This window comes from Parasteatoda tepidariorum, chromosome 2, assembly GCF_043381705.1.
Source record: "Parasteatoda tepidariorum isolate YZ-2023 chromosome 2, CAS_Ptep_4.0, whole genome shotgun sequence".
Taxonomy (NCBI): domain Eukaryota; kingdom Metazoa; phylum Arthropoda; class Arachnida; order Araneae; family Theridiidae; genus Parasteatoda; species Parasteatoda tepidariorum.
In genome coordinates this window covers 57,717,344-57,736,396 of record NC_092205.1, presented here as the reverse complement: position 1 = coordinate 57,736,396, position 19,053 = coordinate 57,717,344, and the positions used below count along the sequence as shown (strand labels likewise).

Sequence of the window (19,053 nt, the reverse complement as noted above, 5' to 3'; positions counted from 1 at the left end):
AGGGTTATTCAATGAAGATATAATAATTTGACTTAAAAAATCCCCAACCAAAACTTTTTTCATGAATATTGCCCCTATCTGTAACACAATTCTGACAACAGAATATTATTATAAAAGCACTCTGTATTTAGAAAAATACATTTTATGCTCTATTTGAAAAGTAAAAGAAAAAGATCACAATAACATAGACATTAGTTAGATTTTTCAACAAAAATTTTAAATTTTGCCACTAGTACACAATTATAAAATTCATTAATCCAAAAATAATTATTCTCCGCAAAAAAAAAATTAATAAATATTTACCATTTTTTATTATTTCATTTAATATTAGTCAAAAAATTTTTGAATTGTAAAGTACATAATTTTTTACATCCTTTTAAAAAATATAATTTTACTTGGCAAAATACAAAATTTGAGCGAATAGTTTCTGAGTAATCAAATTTTAAGAAAGTCGTATTTTAAGAAATCAATTTCTCAGGACCTTTCATTCAAATGTTGTATTTTGTCATGTAAAATTATCTTCTTTAAAATGATGTAAAAAATTGCATACCTAACAATTCAAAATTTTTTGACTAATATAAATAAAATAATAAAGATTTATTAAAAGTTACTTTTCGCCTAGAATTATCTTTGAATAAATGAATTTTATAATTGTATGGAAAAAATTTTCAATTCGATTTGAATTTTCTCGAGATACGGCAAAAAGTAATTTTCTCGAGACATGGCAAAAAGTAAAATTAATATTAAGGAGTCTAAACTTTAGAGTGAACTATTAGGACTAAACTATTAGGGCTATATTTTCCAGATTGCGGCTATCTCCTACATTTTGGACGTCAGAAATTAGAATCTCTTGAATAAATGGTATGTTTATTCAGAGAAAATACATTTCCCTAAATTTAGATGAATGCTTATGTAATATTCTGCAGTACTTTATCCAGCTAATTAACAATTTTAAACAATATTTTCATATGAAGAAGTCATTAATAAACGTAACCATAGCTACTAAAATACAGAAATTGTCAATACAGAAAAAAAAGCAGATCATTACTGGGAAAGTATTTTGCTGAAGGATTGTAACTACTATTATCTACTATCCATTGAAATTTTTTTAAATTTTAGATCATCTTAGAAAGTTATACCATGTTTATATGTTTCCCCTCCCTTACAAAAAAACTAGTGATCTATGACCAGATTTAGTGTACTTAAGCATCAATTCAATGCTCACTTTGATTACATGCCTGGGGTCTCCTCTTTACACATCACTATGGTAAACTGAAATAATAATTTGGGTAAAAAATTATTTACAAAGTTAAAAACTTGTCCAGTGGCGTAGCTATAATATATGTTTAAAAGAGGTTAACTCTAGATCTGCATAAATATATATGAACGTCGTTCATGGAAAAATTTTCAGTATTACTGATCATGAAAAAATTATTTATTCAACGTTTGAATTGAAATGTTTCTAAGCGACTTAAATTTTAGATACAGGTACAAGCATAAGTTAAGTCAATAATTAGTTTTATACCTTCTAAAAACTGCTAAATTTAAAGAAATATATAGCAGGTATGTATGATAATCAATATAGAATTTTATAAAAATTAAACACTTTTTAAAAAAAATCAGCGGTTTTCGAACGACTTTCGTCAAAATTTAGTTGCAACGAAAGGGTTAAAATCAGTTGTAAGAGTTTATAAATTGCTTGTAGAAAATGTTTTGAGATTTTGTGTTTGCAGAAAGGTTTTCATTTTATCTAAGGTTGATTATTTCTTCCTGGCAGATATATATATTATACCTGAGTTAGAAAGAAAAAACAATAACTTTTATATATATGTTATAGTCAGCGCTCAAAGACTAGAAAATCCTCAGTTTTACTAGCAAAACCTAGAATTTACCAGAGCAATTTGCAACTCCCAGGTTTTAATAAAAACACATGATAAAAAGTTAAAACGGAAACATAGTAAATCTTACATCAGACTTTCACCAAGCCAATTTAATAAGAGATGGGTTTTAACCAGCAAAATTTAGGGTTTAGCAGATTTCAGTTTTTGCCATAATAACTACTAAACAAGCAAAACTACTAAATTGGTTATACAAGTGAAGTGAAACAAATTTATTTCCTGCACGGATGTAGAACATATGATGCTTCTATAAAATCGTTATTTAAGAATAAAAAAAGCATGCGTAAAGTAAAATAAATCATTATATAGAGCTTTTACCTATCTTGATCAATCAAGCTTTAGCATCAATTCGAGATGTTTTGTGACTAAAACTACACCACTGTCCTTTTCAAGCAATTCTGATTGAAAATGTTAAAAATATTACAATGGCTTCTTTTTGCACAGGTCATGACCCCTTTTTACACCTTGACCTTATTAAGTGTGTTAAGCGAAGATGTGTGAAAACTAACTTATCTATATGCTACTTTTAATTATTGACCTGCATTTGAACAAAAAATTTGTGAATTCTATTTTCATCCACTACTTCTTGGCTGACTAATAGGTTGTTAAAAAATAGATCTAAGTTGCAGATAATAATAAATTTGGTCCAATGTTTGATTCATTATTATCCATCATTAAAAAAAGAAATGCACCTTTATTAAATAAAAATTTATACACAAATTAATGAGGCAAATATTTTATTACTATGATTTTAAGGAAAATATCTAAATTTAGAATGATCAAGAAAAATGATAATGAACAAATTCAATTTTTAAACGTCTTGCATAGAATATTTCAATGATTGATAAAAATAATTTATAATATTTCTGAAAATGAATAATATATTTTTATTTTATGTGAGGTAAATTTAAATACTATGGTACATTTGACACAAATTATGATCCTCAAATATACCACTGAATGCTCTATCCATATTAACGTTTTTACAATAAATAACAACCTAAAGAACAATAAACCCAATTATTGCTTCCTCCTATAGACAACCTGAGTTAAAAACACAATAAAGCAAATAAAAACTGCAACAAGACCTTGCATTTTACTTGATTTTGCTAATTCGTCTTCGCACATTTTTTGACGACTTTTAAAAATCACTTCTTTTTTAGAAGGTTTTTCATCTTCTTTTTCATTAGTCTGCCATTCAAACTTTTGTTGTGCTCCCCGACTATCATAAAATTTTTGATATTTCAACTCTTTTTCTACAATAGCTGAACGAGCAGTTTGTTTCTTAACTAATGATAATGGAAGGCCTTTATCGTATCGTTTTCTCATTCCATAATTTCCTAAAACTTCATAGGCTTCTGCGACTTCTCTAAACTTTGTAGAGGCATCTGTATTCCCTTCGTTCCGGTCAGGATGATATTTCTTAGTTAGATCATAATACGCTTTTTTAATTTCGGCATTTGTTGCAGACGATTTTAAGCCCAGGGTATCATATAAATCAGTCTTATCATTGGAACTTTTATCATCAGCAAATCCAATGGCTATAGGTTTTGAAATATTTAAAATGGAACGATTGAGCAAAAAATTTGTTTTACACAGCAAACTAAATTTCACCGACATTTTAACGAAGGTAAAACTTGTTTATGTTTTGATTCCAATGGATGACGAAATGATTGAGTTCGTTATATCACATCTTTCCTGATTGACCCGAATCGCGTTCATATATATAAAAAGTATTTGGTTTTATCCTTGAAATTGGAAAAACCGTATCAACTATTTGATTTGAATCAACGGATTAAACCGATTATCGCTCCTGGAGGAAAAAAAGTTGTAGTTTTTGAGCTCTTAAGTGCAGAAAATATCTTTTTATAGATTTTAAACTGTATTTGGAACGTTGTAAAATCTCTCTTCACTAAGTTATATGAATTTAATCAGTTTTTGGTAAATCACAGATGAATGTTAAGGTAAATCCCTTCTTCCACGATCAGAAATCATATTTTTTTTATTAGTTTTGTGATCTAGTTCAGCCTTGGCTTTAGTTTCCAGTTTCCTCAATTGTAAACAATCATGTCAACTCACAGGCCGGAGCATGTGGCCCCTCCTGAAATAGTAAGTTTTAGATATTATGCATTAAAATTTATTGTATTATTTGATAAAATTTGTTTTGATTTCTTCTATTAGTTTATTTGAAATGATAGTTTGACTAGTGCTTTATTTCGTTGTTATCAGTTTCTTGGCTGAACTTATTGCAAAATTCCTTAAATGATCAAAATTTAGGTGTTTAAAAAGTGTTTTACCAATTTCATCTGTATGAAGTCATAACCTAGTTTTTATCTCAATTTTATTACCCAGACATGATACTTGACACTTGATGAATACTAGCTCATAAAACTGGGTTTAATTTTTCACATGCATTATTAACAAATATTTACTTCATCTCGCACTGTCATATGAAGCATTATCATTTGAAATTTTTCTTTCAAATTCTAAAAAGAATCGGGCAAAATTCTTGTAAACCAATTGCATATGTGCTTTAAACTTGCTAAAATTAAAGATCAACTGAGATGTTCTGGAGACTTTATTGCTCAATTTTATTAAATTGTAGGTTACTTTGACATGTAAATAGTGAAAATGTCCTAAATACATATAAATGATTTAATAAATATATGATCTAAGTAATTAAGGGGTGATTCAGTGGTTGATGCACTCAACTGTCATTGTGAACTGGAGTTTGATCCCCATTGGTGGCTTGAAGCCAACCCAGCTTCATACAGATGAGTGCCATCTTTTCTGGGAAGTAAAGGTGGCCTGTGCACAATGCTGACCCCATTACCACTGTCATGCTGTTGATTTTATTATCCCATTGTTGTTGGAATGCTTTAGTTGGCTAATTAAGATGCGTGTCTCGGACTTAGTTCTCAGATCCGAAATGAAGGTGAAGCTTTGTCAATCATCTGAAGCAGAAAGATAAAAAACGAAACAAAAACATGGAATAAAGTTAATTCTTAAAAGTATAAATACCAATTCAGTATAAATACCAAGTAGTGGTTATTTTACGTATTAGTTGCAAATTAATTCATAGTAGCAAAGTTCATGTAACATGTAATATAGTGACAAAGTTGCAGATTTAAATATCTTTTTTGGCCATTTTTAAAAATTTATATCCTTTTTATTATTATATCATTTGTTAATTATTATATTTTTTACAGTTTTATTCAGAAGCGGAGGCAAAAAAGTATACTTCAAAGTAAGTACATTTTAACATTGTAAATAAAAAAAAATCAAAATCAGTTCTAAGTTTTCTAATGTTATATTTGCATTTATTTTTATGAATTTAGTTTATTATCTGAATTTTACTACTTTTTTCATAGACTGAAACAGCTTAAAAATAAATAAATAAAAAATAGTAAAATTTTTTTTATGTAACCTTAAGAGTAAAACTTTCATTTTTTTTTTGGAAAATCTTGTGGTGAATACTGTCAAATTACTAATTCTCACAAAATATCTTTTCTTAAACTTTATTTACATGCTTAAATTTTTTATTCTTATAGATTCTGAAATCTTAATAAATAATTAAAAAAGTTTGTACATTTTTTAAACTTATAATTTATTTGATAGAATTATAGACCCTGAGATGTAATTTTTGTATTTTGTCAAAATTACTACAGCTGTATTTGTTGTTGCTGTCTAGAAGAAATCTTTTTAAAGTTGTTGAACATGATTTTATTTTATTGTTTTTTAAATTAAATTAAATAAGAAAATAAACTAGTAAAAACATATTTTAAATTTAGATCATATTAATTTTTTTTTTATGAGATGCAGAAAATGAAAAGTCTAATTAATTCAAATATTTTATTTTGACCTTTTGACAATGATATACTTCCATGATATGTTTGGAAAGGAGAATTTAATTATAAAAATTAATATTTTTTAATTGCAAAAATGCATCATGAAGATAGACTTATAAAAGTGTTAAAAATTAAATTTTTTTTTCCTGCACAAGGTTTATTATTTGTTACTTTTTTGAACAGTTTTGACATATGTTTGTTTATAAATTCTAGAAAGAAGCTATTTTTTTTAATTTTTTTTTTTTTTTTTGAAAATCACTCTGTATATAATTAAGTTTAAAGGTTCCATGAATCAAAATTATATATTTTGAGAAACTCTCATGCAGTGTTTACATCACAGAAAAAAAATGGGTGAGAATTTCTCACCCTTTCTCAAAAACAGGGTGAGATTTCTGAAAACTAAAGAAACACGAAAACTCTTGAAAAATTTTTTTTTCTTTAATTACAATACATTTTTAACGTCTTCTTTTTTTACAGCACTGAATATTTTTGGTGCATCATCTTAGAAGATTTTGCCTTTACAAGGTTTTTGTCCATCTTACATTAGCACATAAAAAATTTGAACGTCTGACATGAAGAAACCTAACCTACGGTAAACACGTGGTTGCAGAGAAATGTGTTCTGAAAGGGGTTCTGTAGTTGTGTTCTGTTGTTCGAAAAGGTTTTGAACAATACTGGTAAATAGGGAAGCTAGATAACGGGGCAGATGTTGAAAATAATGAAAGATCCAGGAAGAGAAGTGAAACCGATTTTATTCTAAATGGCGTAATTCTAAGCATTTTCCGAAAATGTGAGAAATTCGCGAATTTTGAAATTGATTTATAGAATACGCGAATTTCTCGCGGTAATAATTTTTTAATGCGAGAAAAGAAAAAAATATTCGAGATTCTCGCGCTGTAGTGAAAACATTGTCTCATGCATAAATAACCGAACCTATGGTTCTGTAACTTTCTGTAGACTACTAATATTTTGCATTTACTTTTTTCAAATCTGTTTAACTCCTTGACATATCATTAAACACAAAAGTAGTGTGTCTAGAAATACTATTTATTTCACTCCAAAATAGTTAAAAAGACGGTAAATAGCTACAAACTAAATTTTGTAAACATTTTACTATTTTTGCTTACTTTTTAAAAGGTATAGCATGACGTTACTATAAAGTGGTGAATTATTATTTTGAAATAGTGGTGGATAAAAATCTACTAAATTGAATTTACTAAACGAAGAATCATAATTGATAAAGTATCACTTTAAAATATTTATTTGCTGTCAGGAGCAAGGTGGCATTTCTGTGTTGAAGACGTCTGAGACACGCCAGTTATTGTTTTGACATAAGAAACAAATGACGTCTCCTAGACATCTTCGTATGTCAAGAGGTTAATAAAAATTAAACTCTGCTTATTTATTAAAAAAAAATAATTCCTTCCCATTTGAAGTTATCCCTTTGGCAAATACTCACACTTTGTAGCATTCAATTTATGCTGATAGTATTGTAAATCCATGTAGTGTTCCGATTGTATTTGCGGCAGTTAGTGATTTTCACATAGTCCCATAGGGATTTATCCCAATATATTTCAAATGATATGGGAAATTCGAATCGTGCATTGGAGTATTTACTTTTTTTGCCAATTAATGCTTTTGATTTCCTTATAGTTTTTAAAATCCAATATTCTTTATTACAACAATCAAATCTTTTGATTTCATGATGGTTGGTGGCTATCCATGGAGATTAGACCTTGCAACCACATGAACTGCTTTTATTTTGGTATAAATTTTATAATTAATTTCAAAAATGAATATTTATTTATTGTCCAAAAAGACAAAACTGGTTCATTTGAATGAGCATTTTTATTATGTGTGGATTTTCTGCAGCGATAAATAAATATGTGATTTTTAATTTTACATTATTGTTCAAAAGTTGGATGTTCTTCAAACATTGCTAAATATGATCGTCTTAAGTAGGAAGCTTATCCATTTTGTAAATTAAAGTAGTGCTATCTGCTCAAATTTTTTACCTAAAATTGCTTTGATATGCTTTTCTGGATACTGCACCTAGTTTATCAAAGCAATTAGTGCTTTTAGAAAGTTAATCAAGGCAATCAGTGCATTTTAGAAGGATTCTACAGACTTTCATTTTTAATTTATCATGAACCTGTTTTTAGTAATGATATTAATTGAATAAATGTGTAAGGTGTTATTATTATTTGCAGCTCTCGTATGATTGAGATTCAAATGCAGATGTCTGAACGAGCTATAGAACTACTTGCATTACCAGATGATCAGCCTTGTTTTATTTTAGACATTGGGTGAGCTAAACATAATGCACTAACCTTTAATTTCTTGATACCTAATGTTAAGCAAAAATTTTCAGAAAATATTTTACTTTTTAGCTGTGGTTCTGGCTTAAGTGGTGAAGCGTTAGATGATCAAGGTCATTATTGGGCTGGAGTAGATATCAGTAAAGCCATGCTTGGTAATCATTTAGTATTTTTGTACTGTAATATTAATTTCTGTTTTATAATTCATGCAAGCTTTCTATTTCTATTCAATTGGTTAAAAGTATTGTAACTGTAATTTAATGTTTGCAGAGCAAAATAATAACTTGCTTTTTGTATTTTAGACGTTGCTAAAGAACGAGAGGTTGAGGGTGATGTTATTTTAGGAGATATGGGACAAGGTTTATGCTTTAGGGCTGGAACATTCGATGGAGCTATCAGGTAATTTTGTTTTTATCTCCAGGAAGGGATTTGTTATACTCCTGTTTTGGGAGAATTTTTTTCTTGTCAACATTGTCAATGAGGATTGCCAATGTGATGTTTCGATTGTACTTGTGTTTGCGGAGATTAAGTTAAAGTTCAGTGTACGTGTGCGAAATCTTCATCCATGTTTATTTTAAGTTTAAGTGTGATTGCTAGGTGTAAATTTGAGAGATTTTACTATGCTTACATTTTTTTAAAGTAACAAAAATTGCCCGGTTGCATAATCTACATTGGCCAGATATTTTTTTTCAGTCTAAATTGCACAGATGTTTTTTTTTTCAAATTTTTTAAATCTACATTGTACGAATAGATTAAGAATGCTCAAATCAATTTTGAAGTGATGCACAGAGTCTTAACTTGGTTTTTCCTAGCTCATTGCCAAGAAAAATGAAAAAGCTGCAGTTTAAGTGCCTTACACTATAATTTTAAACCATATGTGCCATCTTGCTATAGAGAATTATCTAGGTTTTAGAACGGCTTAACAATTTTATTCTCGTTATTTTGCAAATTTATATGAGCCCAGCTAATGCAACATTGGATAAGTTTTAAATGTTAAAAAATTAGACCAAAATCGCTTTTCATTTTCTCAAAAGTGTGACTTTTTTCCATATTGACGTTTTATGCCATTTTCAGAATAAACATGGAAGGCAATGGCTAAAGATAAGCTAAATTTGATCGATCACTCATAAATTGCTGTTGCAAACTCACATTAGTTATGAAAATAGCACATTATTCCCCAAAAAAGCATCGTTTCATGCGACTGCTGAATCTTCAAAAACCAGTCTTAAGAAGAAGGTGCGAAATTATAATTTATAGTTTAGACGTTCTGTTTTGAATAGGACTCGAAAATGTTGACTTCACTGCTTTGTGAAAAAAGTGGTGAAAAGATATGTTGCATGTGAAAAGATTTATTATGCTAATGTACTCAATTTTGAAAATAAATCTATTATTGCTGTTCATCTGCTGAAACAATGATTTAAAATTAGCATTATTTTATGAGTTAATTGTTTTACCTTTTTCTAACATGCATATTTAGCATCGTTAAATAATAGTGTTGTGTGATATTACTGCATTTTTATGAAACTTGCAGCAGAGTGGTAACAAGGCACTTGTCTGGAAAACAATATTTGAAATATCTCTGCCTTTTTTTTTCTTTTCAAGTTTATAATATGAATGTTTTGTGTTAAAAAGTGGCTAATACTTTGGATTTAATAGGACTGCCATATTTTATTCCATTTTCAACGTGTGACAAAAGTGGTTGGCGAGAACAAAAATTTTCTCGATTTTAGAAAATTCTTTGAAATGAAGAAAATTAATGAATAAATTCCTATTGAAATAAACTTTTTACTTATTACTTAGCTTGCTTGAGATAATAAATATAAGTGCATTGCTCAATACTATTTAATTTATCGTAATCAGCTCAAATTTTTTATTTCATTTTTATACAAGCATAAAATATTTATTTTATGTTTGTATGAAAATTTTAAATTCATATGATGTTGTGTTATAACTATCAAAATTGTAGTTAATGTCTACGGTTAAGTTTAACGGTAAGTTAGTTTAGCAATTTTCACAAGCTGATAATATTGCAGCAAATTTAAATCTGTAATTTTAATTGAATTATAGTTATTGTATTGAATTTACCATCATAATTAGGGTGAGAATTTATCGTCAACCCAGTTGGGTAGACCTGCAAAATAATTAATTGATGAGTTTTTTTTCTAAAAAGGGACCCTAACAAAATATTTCTATTTATGAGGGTTTATTTTACATTCTTTCAATGTCATTTCTGTGTAATAATATACTAGTGTGCATTGTTTCCAAATTCTTAAATTCATCAAGAGTTAACATCCTATTTATATTTGCTGTCATTTTGTGCTATTATATAACGTATAATTTCTCTCTAACAAATGTGTTCTGCATTTAGTATCTCTGCTCTTCAGTGGTTATGTAATGCTGATAAACGAACACATAAACCTGCAAAGCGTCTCCAAGCCTTCTTTACTTCATTATATGCATGTTTGGTATGTTTATTTTCTTTTAGTTTTGTTCGTGGATTAATATCATATTAGAGTTCATATAAATTTTATTTATATTTAAATGGATTTATGCTCAAAATATTTATCTTGGTAGAGGGTATGTGAATGATCAGAAACAAACTGGTCAGAAAATTGCTTAAGGGCCAAAATTTCGTTTATTAGGTGCCAAAGCTCCTGCTGTGGGAAAAACTACTTTCTTTTTTTCTGTTTCTCCTTCATTGATTAATTTAAATTTTGTATTAATGTGTCACTAAATTTAGACTATGATTATCTTTTATTAATTTTTATGAGAATGGAAAATGTGTATAAAGTATTCAGAATTGATTATGAAAATGTTGACTTTTTTTAAAAATTTTCTTTGAACACAATGCCGAAAAAAAATAATTTCATATGGAAAATTTAATCATTAATACTCGTGAAATGCTGATTCAAATATAAAATTTACTTTCACAAATTAGAAGTTCATTTTATCTCAGAAGTGTACCATGCATCAAAAATACCAGGCTCAAGAATATGTTGAATCTTTAGATGATGAGTTTGATTTTAATTCTGAACTTGAAATGACAATTACACTCTATGTCAAGGTATTGGAAGGGAGATTAGGTAATAAGAGAATGCGACAGTGATGTGAGAATCGATGGTTTAAACCATTTTGTCAAAACCGGATATAAATAATCTACATGTAAATTATGTGTGAAATAAAAGTACTCTGTTGTGGTGTATCAAATACAAAATTGATTTGCTTAAATCGTGTTCATATTTGTACTATACAAAATAGTACATTTTTCTATTTGTTGATTGTTTTGTTTTAATTTGTAAATTTTATTATGACAAGAAAATGCTCTAATTGTAGAAAATGGCTAGGGTTTTTTCACTTCTCAATTGAAGAATCAAAAAGGTTAGGAGAAAAATGTGACTGTATGTTTTGTTTGACTACAGTTTGGTGCAAAAGCTCCAGTTTCTGGAACAGGCTATGAAAACAAGTGCAAAGGAAAAAAGATGGAAAAGATCACCACAAATAACTTTTGATCTAATGATTGGATCCTCGCGTTCTAGGACATGATCTTGAGATGGACCATAAATATGCTAATTAATTAATGCAGGCAATATCTTAAGTTATGAAATCAAGTTGAAATTACCTTTATTTATAATTATGTGCGAAAAATTTTCAACTGGTTTAAAACGTTCTCAAGATATGGCAAAATACGCAAAAAGTAAAATTAATATTAAGTGGTCCAAGCATCAGATAGCTCTTCTGGCCAAACTATGAGGTCCACATTTCCCAGCTTGCTTGCTACCCTCTATATTTTGCGGGTCAATATTCTGAATCCATTAAAGAAGCAATATAGTTTATAATATTCAGAGAAAGTATGTTTTTGTGTATGATTTCGTAACTTAAAATATCGCTGCTTAATTTAAGTAGCATATTTGAAATCACCCCCTAAAACCATTAAGATTGAGTCCTAGAATGTGAAGATTCGATCATGAGATCAAAAGTTATTCGGAATGGTCCATTTATTTATTTTTTTGTGCATTGTACTTTACTAAAAGGAATAATTCTAAAAAATATTATCATGTGACACAGCAGTGCTGAAAGGGTTAAAAATGCTTCCTTATAAAAATTCTGGTATATTAATATTACCATTATCCATGGAAACATAATTTTTTTAATGAAAAAATTGTACTAACTCAAAATATCATAAGAGGCTGACATTTTTGTCTATTGGTCTACTATACTAATGTGTGTACAGTCTGATTTATTTACTCAATGTCTTTGAGAATTAATTCTAAAATCTATTTTCTTTTCTTTTACAGAGTAGAGGAGCTCGAGCAGTCTTTCAATTCTATCCAGAAAATAGTGAACAGGTATTAGTCTTAATCTTGTTATTTAATTACCTGAAAAAAATGATAATTTAATAATTTTTTTAAGCAAAAAATAATATTTTTTATTTAGCCGAATTTACAAAAGAAAACAACAATTTTTAGTAGTTAGTTATCAAATATGTTTTTAATACTTTTGTGAACATGTTTACAAAAGGTTTTAATTTTTTGTTAACCTTTTTTTTTAACAATATTAAATTAAAAGAAAATGTTTAAAGAACTTAAAAATAGAAAACTTATTATTTGCTGCCTTTTAAAATGAAAGTTCATGCACTATTTTGATTGATTTTATGTGCTCAGTTACATTTTCTCATAACATGCTACTTAAATTCTTGTCTCAATAATTAGTATTTTAATAATTTTTTTATTTAATCTAATCTAAATTACCAATTGATGCATCTCTAATTTATATTTTTTGGATTATTTAGTGATTAACTTTAAATGTATCATTTTTCTTAGATTGAACTAGTAACACAGCAAGCTATGAAATCTGGTTTTGGTGGAGGGCTAGTTGTAGATTTTCCTAACAGTACCAAGGCTAAAAAGTAAGTGAACTAGAATCATATAAAATGATTTGAAATAACTCAGTTGAATGCTAATTTTGCATGTTATTATTATTTGTATTTTAATTTTATTTAAGACTGAAAGCATTAAGTTCAGATCCAATTGTGAGATGAACTTGTAATTTTCTAAGCAGAAATAATTTTTATTTAAAAAGCTGCCTTTTTTCTTAACCTACTCTATTAATCTATTTTAATAATTCCATTTGTAGGTATTTCCTTGTCCTATTGACTGGTGGGCCTCAAAAACTGCCAGCTGCTTTAGGAACTGAAGAGGCTCCACAAAATCATATTAAATATGAAAAAACTAGGTAATGTATATAGTTTTCTGTTATCCCTTTTCAAGTTTGATTTTTTAAACAAAATTTATGTGTGATTTTTCTTTGAGTAACTAATGCCAAGAAAGATCTATTCCAAAAGAAAATTTTCTCTCAGTAACTTATCTTAAAAAATATATACAATCATTTGTTAATTGGTTGCAAAAGCCAACTTATAATTTGCTAATTAAAGAATAGAATAAATGTAAATTAATTTCTTTGTTTTGCAGGGATGTGATTCTTCCGCGGATCCGCTGATTTCCGCTTTTTTCAGATTTTTCCATATCTTCCGCTCTTTTTTCATAAGTTTCCGCGCGGAAAAATTTTTTATGCAGTAAATGATATTTTGTTGAAATTTTTTTTCTTTGGTTGAAAATCAATTCACATTCACGCAATTTAAAAATTTAATATCCCGATTTGTATTTAAGCGTTTTTAAAACCCAATATCGCGATTTGTATTCCCGCTAGTTTAAAATCCAATGTCGCGATTCGTATTCATATATATTTTTAAATTTCAATATTGCGATTCGTTATCATTATCACGCGGTTGTAATATCAAACATCGATATTCGAATTTATATGCGGTTTAAACATTCATTACTCGTTGCGATAAGTATTCACGGACTCTAAAAAATTATGCATCGTGAATCTTATTTACGCGATTTAAAAATTCAATACCGCGATTTGTATTTTCGTGCTTTTAAAATTCAATATCGGGATTCTTATTAAAGCTATTTTAAAATCCAACATCGCGATTCTAATTCACCCTAACCCTATTTTAAAATCGAACATCGCGATTCTTATTCACGCAATCTTAAAATCCAACATCGCGATTTTAAAATCCGATATCGCCTTATTCACGCAATTTTAAAATCCGGCATCGCGATTCTTTTTCACGCGATTTTAAAATCAAACATCGCGATTCTTATTCAAGCGATTTTAAAATCCAACATCGCGATTCTTATTCAAGCGATTTTAAAATCCAACATCGCGATTCTTATTCAAGCGATTTTAAAATCCAACATCGCGATTCTTATTCAAGCGATTTTAAAATCCAACATCGCGATTCTTATTCAAGCGATTTTAAAATCCAACATCGCGATTCTTATTCAAGCGATTTTAAAATCCAACATCGCGATTCTTATTCAAGCGATTTTAAAATCCAACATCGCGATTCTTATTCACCCTATTTTAAAATCGAACATCGCGATTCTTATTCACGCACTCTTAAAATCCAACATCGCGATTCTTATTCACCCTATTTTAAAATCGAACATCGCGATTCTTATTCACGCAATCTTAAAATCCAACATCGCGATTTTAAAATCCGATATCGCCTTATTCACGCGATTTTAAAATCCGGCATCGCGATTCTTTTTCACGCGATTTTAAAATCAAGCATCGCGATTCTTATTCACGTGATTTTGAAATCCAACATCGCGATTCTTAATCTAAGGCCTCTAAAAATTGTGTGAGAAATGAACTTTCTTGTCCTATCAACACTGATGATCAAAAGTCTGCAAAACGCAGTCTACAGATCAGTCATGTTAATAAAAGACCATCGAAAAAACAAAGAACTGATGAGAAAGTCCATAAAGGTCCTTTAACCAATAAAGAAATGTTTTTTAAAATGATGTGATACATAAAATCCTGCTTGTGCATAATTACTCAAAGTTATCTAAATTATTAAAAAAAAATTATTTTAATCAAGATTTTATTTAAGAACATAATTACCATTTATTTATATTTATTTGAATAGATAATAATGTAATCATTATCAGATTGGCTATTGAATTCATATCATTTTTTCTTTTGCACGTTTAATGCTACAGTTATAAACTTCCTCTTTTTTGTGTTTTTGTCAATCACATCCCTGGTTTTGACTCTAACTTAAAAAAATAAAAAAAGCAATTTTCCAATGACAAAAATTCAATTACTTTGATTAAATAAAGTGAAAAAGTTTAAGTTGACAGTTTTGCATGTAAATGTCAATATAAATCATATTTCTTTTTAAAAAATTAGATTATTTTGACTACAAAGAAAACTTTTTGCACCTTCTAGTATTTATGAAACATATTGATTATAATTAAGAAAAAAATGCAATAAATTTTAATTTTTGGTTATTTATGAATTCAATTTTCAGAATGAAATTTAATAAACACAAATCAGTGAAAAGCTCTAAAGAGTGGATTCTGCAAAAGAAAGAAAGACGGAGACGACAAGGAAAGTATGTATTGTATTATAAATTTTTTTTAAAAAAAGCTAAAAAATGTGCTTTTTTGTTTTTAAATACTTAGACCATTCTAAAAATATATGGAAGATACAAAGCTTTTGATATTCTTGTGGATATGAGTGAAATGTGAGCCGCACATATCATAAATCCTATAATTTAGAGGTCGGTGTCAGATGCGTGAAATTTCCCTTTCCACACCACTTTTCTCATTTTGCAAAGAATGAGACTACTATATTCACAATGTTGCACGTTAGAAATCGAACTATATATAAATATTAAAATCTGATGGGGAAAAAAACTAAGTGATGTCACTGATAGTATTTAATGTTTAGCTAATTTTCTTGACATTTAAGTGTTTTGCTCATTTATTCATTTGCTCATTTTAATTTTATTCTAATTTTTCTTTCCCCGAAATGCTACTTTTTTTCGAATTATATCTTTGTTCGGCCAAGGTCAATTTCTTTATATTTCTCATGTGAATATTGTTTATCCTTCTTTGTGATTCATGTCACTGATTGGTCAACTACCCAATTTACTTTGAGCAAATGGTGTTCATGCTTGCATGTGTGTGGCTATGTCCCGATTTTATGGGGGGAGACCTAATTTAACTTAATTTGATTTTTTTTTCAAAATTGCTTTATGAAAAATCACAATTTTCTCCATTTAATATAGCTATAGTGATTTTTAAAGTTTGTCTTGTGTATCAAAGAGATTTAAAAAATTGACCAAAAAGAATTCAAATGAAAGAAAAATGATACCTGAAAAGGTGAAATAACAAAATGTGCAGTTAAGATTTTATTCTTCCCCAAAAGGGAACAATAAATTTTAAATGGCTAAACATAAGGTAAAAAAAAAAAAAATTTAGTGGTAGTGACATATTCAAGGTGCCACAAAGCCCAAAAACCAGAGATTTGTGGTCAATTAAAGAGTTTATGGAAAGAGAATCATCTTGACTGGCAAATGACAATTCATAATTATAACATTATATTTTAATAAAATCCCAATTCAAAGGCTATAATAAATAAAAAAACTTAGGATAAGTTACTCACCCATTTTTTTCATTTCATTTTGAGCACAAAAACAAAAAAAAATGTACACATATATAAAATGACTTGGTGTCTTCAATTTTGTTAATAATTAACTAAAAAACTAATATCTGGTTGATAGATAATTTATAACTTATTTAACATCACACAGTTGATGAATTAGCTGTGATTTCCAGGCCTACATGTCAAATGTAGGCCTGGAGGAAGGTGAGTAAATTGAAAATGCACTGTACACCAAAAAAACAAGATGGCTGAAGTAGACTGTTTAGTTTCGGGTAAGATTGTATTTCAAGAGAATACTGAACAAAGTAATGCAAACATCTAACTTGAGTGATTATAAGAATAAAACAAAACAAAAACTACATTTCATCAAATTAACACAAAATAGACTTGTCAAATAATAAGAAAATTTCTATATTTACATTAAGCAATTTTGAAGAAATCAAAACGTTAAATTAGGTATCTCCCCGGAAAACTGAGGACTTCGGACAACAGTCTCTGAGGTTCCACTGAACCGATGTGCCAAAACCAAGCATGGACACTGTTCACTCCTGGACAGTTGACCAATCAGAGCCGAAAAGATCGAAGTCTTACAAGTTTTCTTACCTTGCCTACTGGTATTTGGAAGAATAAAACTTCAATGACTTGACTGTAATTAATCATTGAGTTAAAATATTCAGAAGTATTAAAAGTATTTTTCTCTTTTCAGGGAAGTTCGTGCAGACACCAAATATACTGGAAGAAAGAGATCCGGTAGATTTTAATATAAATGGCTTCATAATTGAATGTATATATGTAATAAATTTGAACTAGCAAGAAGCACACTCGTATTTACTGTTTATTTTAATGTCACAACTAAGTTTTATTGAATTTACACTTCAGAAATTTAATCTATTATTGATTGACAAACATAACTTTAAAACTCATGGTGATGTGTGCTCAAGTTAGTTTAAACATCCAACAAACCAGAGTTGTTAGGTTTTTGACATGTGACATGACTTCTTCATCCATTATATCACAAAAATTCTCGTTCATAACTAGTTATAAATTAGTGCTACTTACATGTATCACATACCAACTTTCCTGAGCCTTTAAAAAAATGAATTTTTCGAACTTCTAACTCTGATAATTCCCCATGGTCTTATATTTATGCAATACCCAGATTTTAAAAAATCATTTGCTGTGTGAAACTAAATTTATTTGTTTTTGATTTATGTGACAAAATGCTAATTTCAGTTGCTTCACTATTTTAAAATTAGTCATTTTAAGTAGTATACCATAAAAATATGTGAGCCAGATCGAAGTAAATTATTGGAGAACCAACTAAAATGTAATCATTCAATGCTACAATCTACCAAACAGATTTTAGAAAAACAGAAGACTTAATAATGAAATTAAAACCAATCTTTAATCGACCACAGCATATTTCAACAAAATACAGACTGTTTCACTGACACTTATTTTTTCATTTGAGAAGAAGCAATCCATTTTTATATTAATTAGCTTACAGAACTAACAGTTAAATTTTATTGATGTTTTTGTCTCAGTATTCAAACAAAGCATATCGTTTAACTGTGCTACCGTAAAGTGCTCGACTTCGCACGCAGGTCGTTGGGCTACCGAAGCGGGGGTGCCATCCCCTCTGCAGAGGATCAAAATTGTGATGGCATGTCTTCGGATCATCCTCAGGGATGTTTCCCAGACCGTCGCCAATAGCCCATTGTGCAGCTCTAGTGCGACGTAAATCAACAACAACAACATCAAACAAAGCATAAAAATTGAAAAATACAATCGTAACTAATAAAGAACAAATTAAGTTTGAATAATTGGCTTTTTGTTACTTAAAAAATAAATAAGAATAAATAATATTGTTTAATGTGAGTTAGCGAAAAACACAAGTTTAGGCTGTTCCAATAAGACATTTCAGATTCCAGGGTTACACATTACAAATAACAATGAATGTCAGATATGTTCATTAAATAGTTGTAGTTTTTCATTGAATGCATATTCGTATTTCCCAATAAAATAAAATGGCTCTATATGAAGACTTGTTCCTATCCAATACCATAACATTATAATTTTTAACGGGACTTAATTAACTGATATAAATAGCAAAGATTAAGTAATTTTTTTTCTTAAATTGGTGCAATAACTATACTGAAAAGGAAAATAAAGCTATTTATTTAATAACTATACTTGCAGCTAATTAAACTTTTTAATACATGATGTAATGTTAACCCACTGTGACTATTAATACCTAGTATTAAAATTGCTAAATAAGGAAACATATTGATAAGTATAGTAATTGATAGAAAAAAAACATGAAAATCTAAATAAATTGTTACAAAAAGCTTTAACAAAAATTTGAGAAAATAGTCTAACTCATTTAATATTGACAAGTTTTTTTTTCCAGACATTTTTATTGCAATCATTCATCAGTCTTTTTTTTTGGGGGGGGGGGGGTAAGCTGAA

The 19,053-nt window shown here is 28.5% G+C and overlaps 2 protein-coding genes across 2 annotated transcripts; one reads left to right on the top strand and one right to left on the bottom strand.

Annotated features, from left to right (window-relative positions):
• Nucleotides 1–2,918: 2,918 nt before the first annotated feature.
• Nucleotides 2,919–3,518, bottom strand: LOC107443155 (uncharacterized). Its single transcript, XM_016056928.4, has one exon. The coding sequence runs from the start codon at nucleotides 3,516–3,518 to the stop codon at nucleotides 2,919–2,921; it is 600 nt and encodes a 199-aa protein (XP_015912414.1).
• A 430-nt stretch (nucleotides 3,519–3,948) lies between these two features.
• On the top strand, nucleotides 3,949–17,400 carry LOC107443154 (18S rRNA (guanine-N(7))-methyltransferase; the record flags this gene model as incomplete). Its single annotated transcript, XM_016056927.4, is given in 11 exon segments — nucleotides 3,949–4,007; nucleotides 5,108–5,145; nucleotides 7,957–8,052; nucleotides 8,137–8,219; nucleotides 8,367–8,463; nucleotides 10,433–10,529; nucleotides 12,360–12,410; nucleotides 12,885–12,970; nucleotides 13,198–13,296; nucleotides 15,446–15,529; nucleotides 17,291–17,400. Coding segments are annotated over 11 exon segments (828 nt in total). The 3' UTR covers nucleotides 17,346–17,400.
• Nucleotides 17,401–19,053: the final 1,653 nt, after the last annotated feature.

Excerpts from the sequence above, each read along its gene's own strand:
- LOC107443155 (XM_016056928.4), bottom strand. The coding sequence starts at position 3,518 with ATGTCGGTGAAATTTAGTTTGCTGTGTAAAACAAATTTTTTGCTCAAT.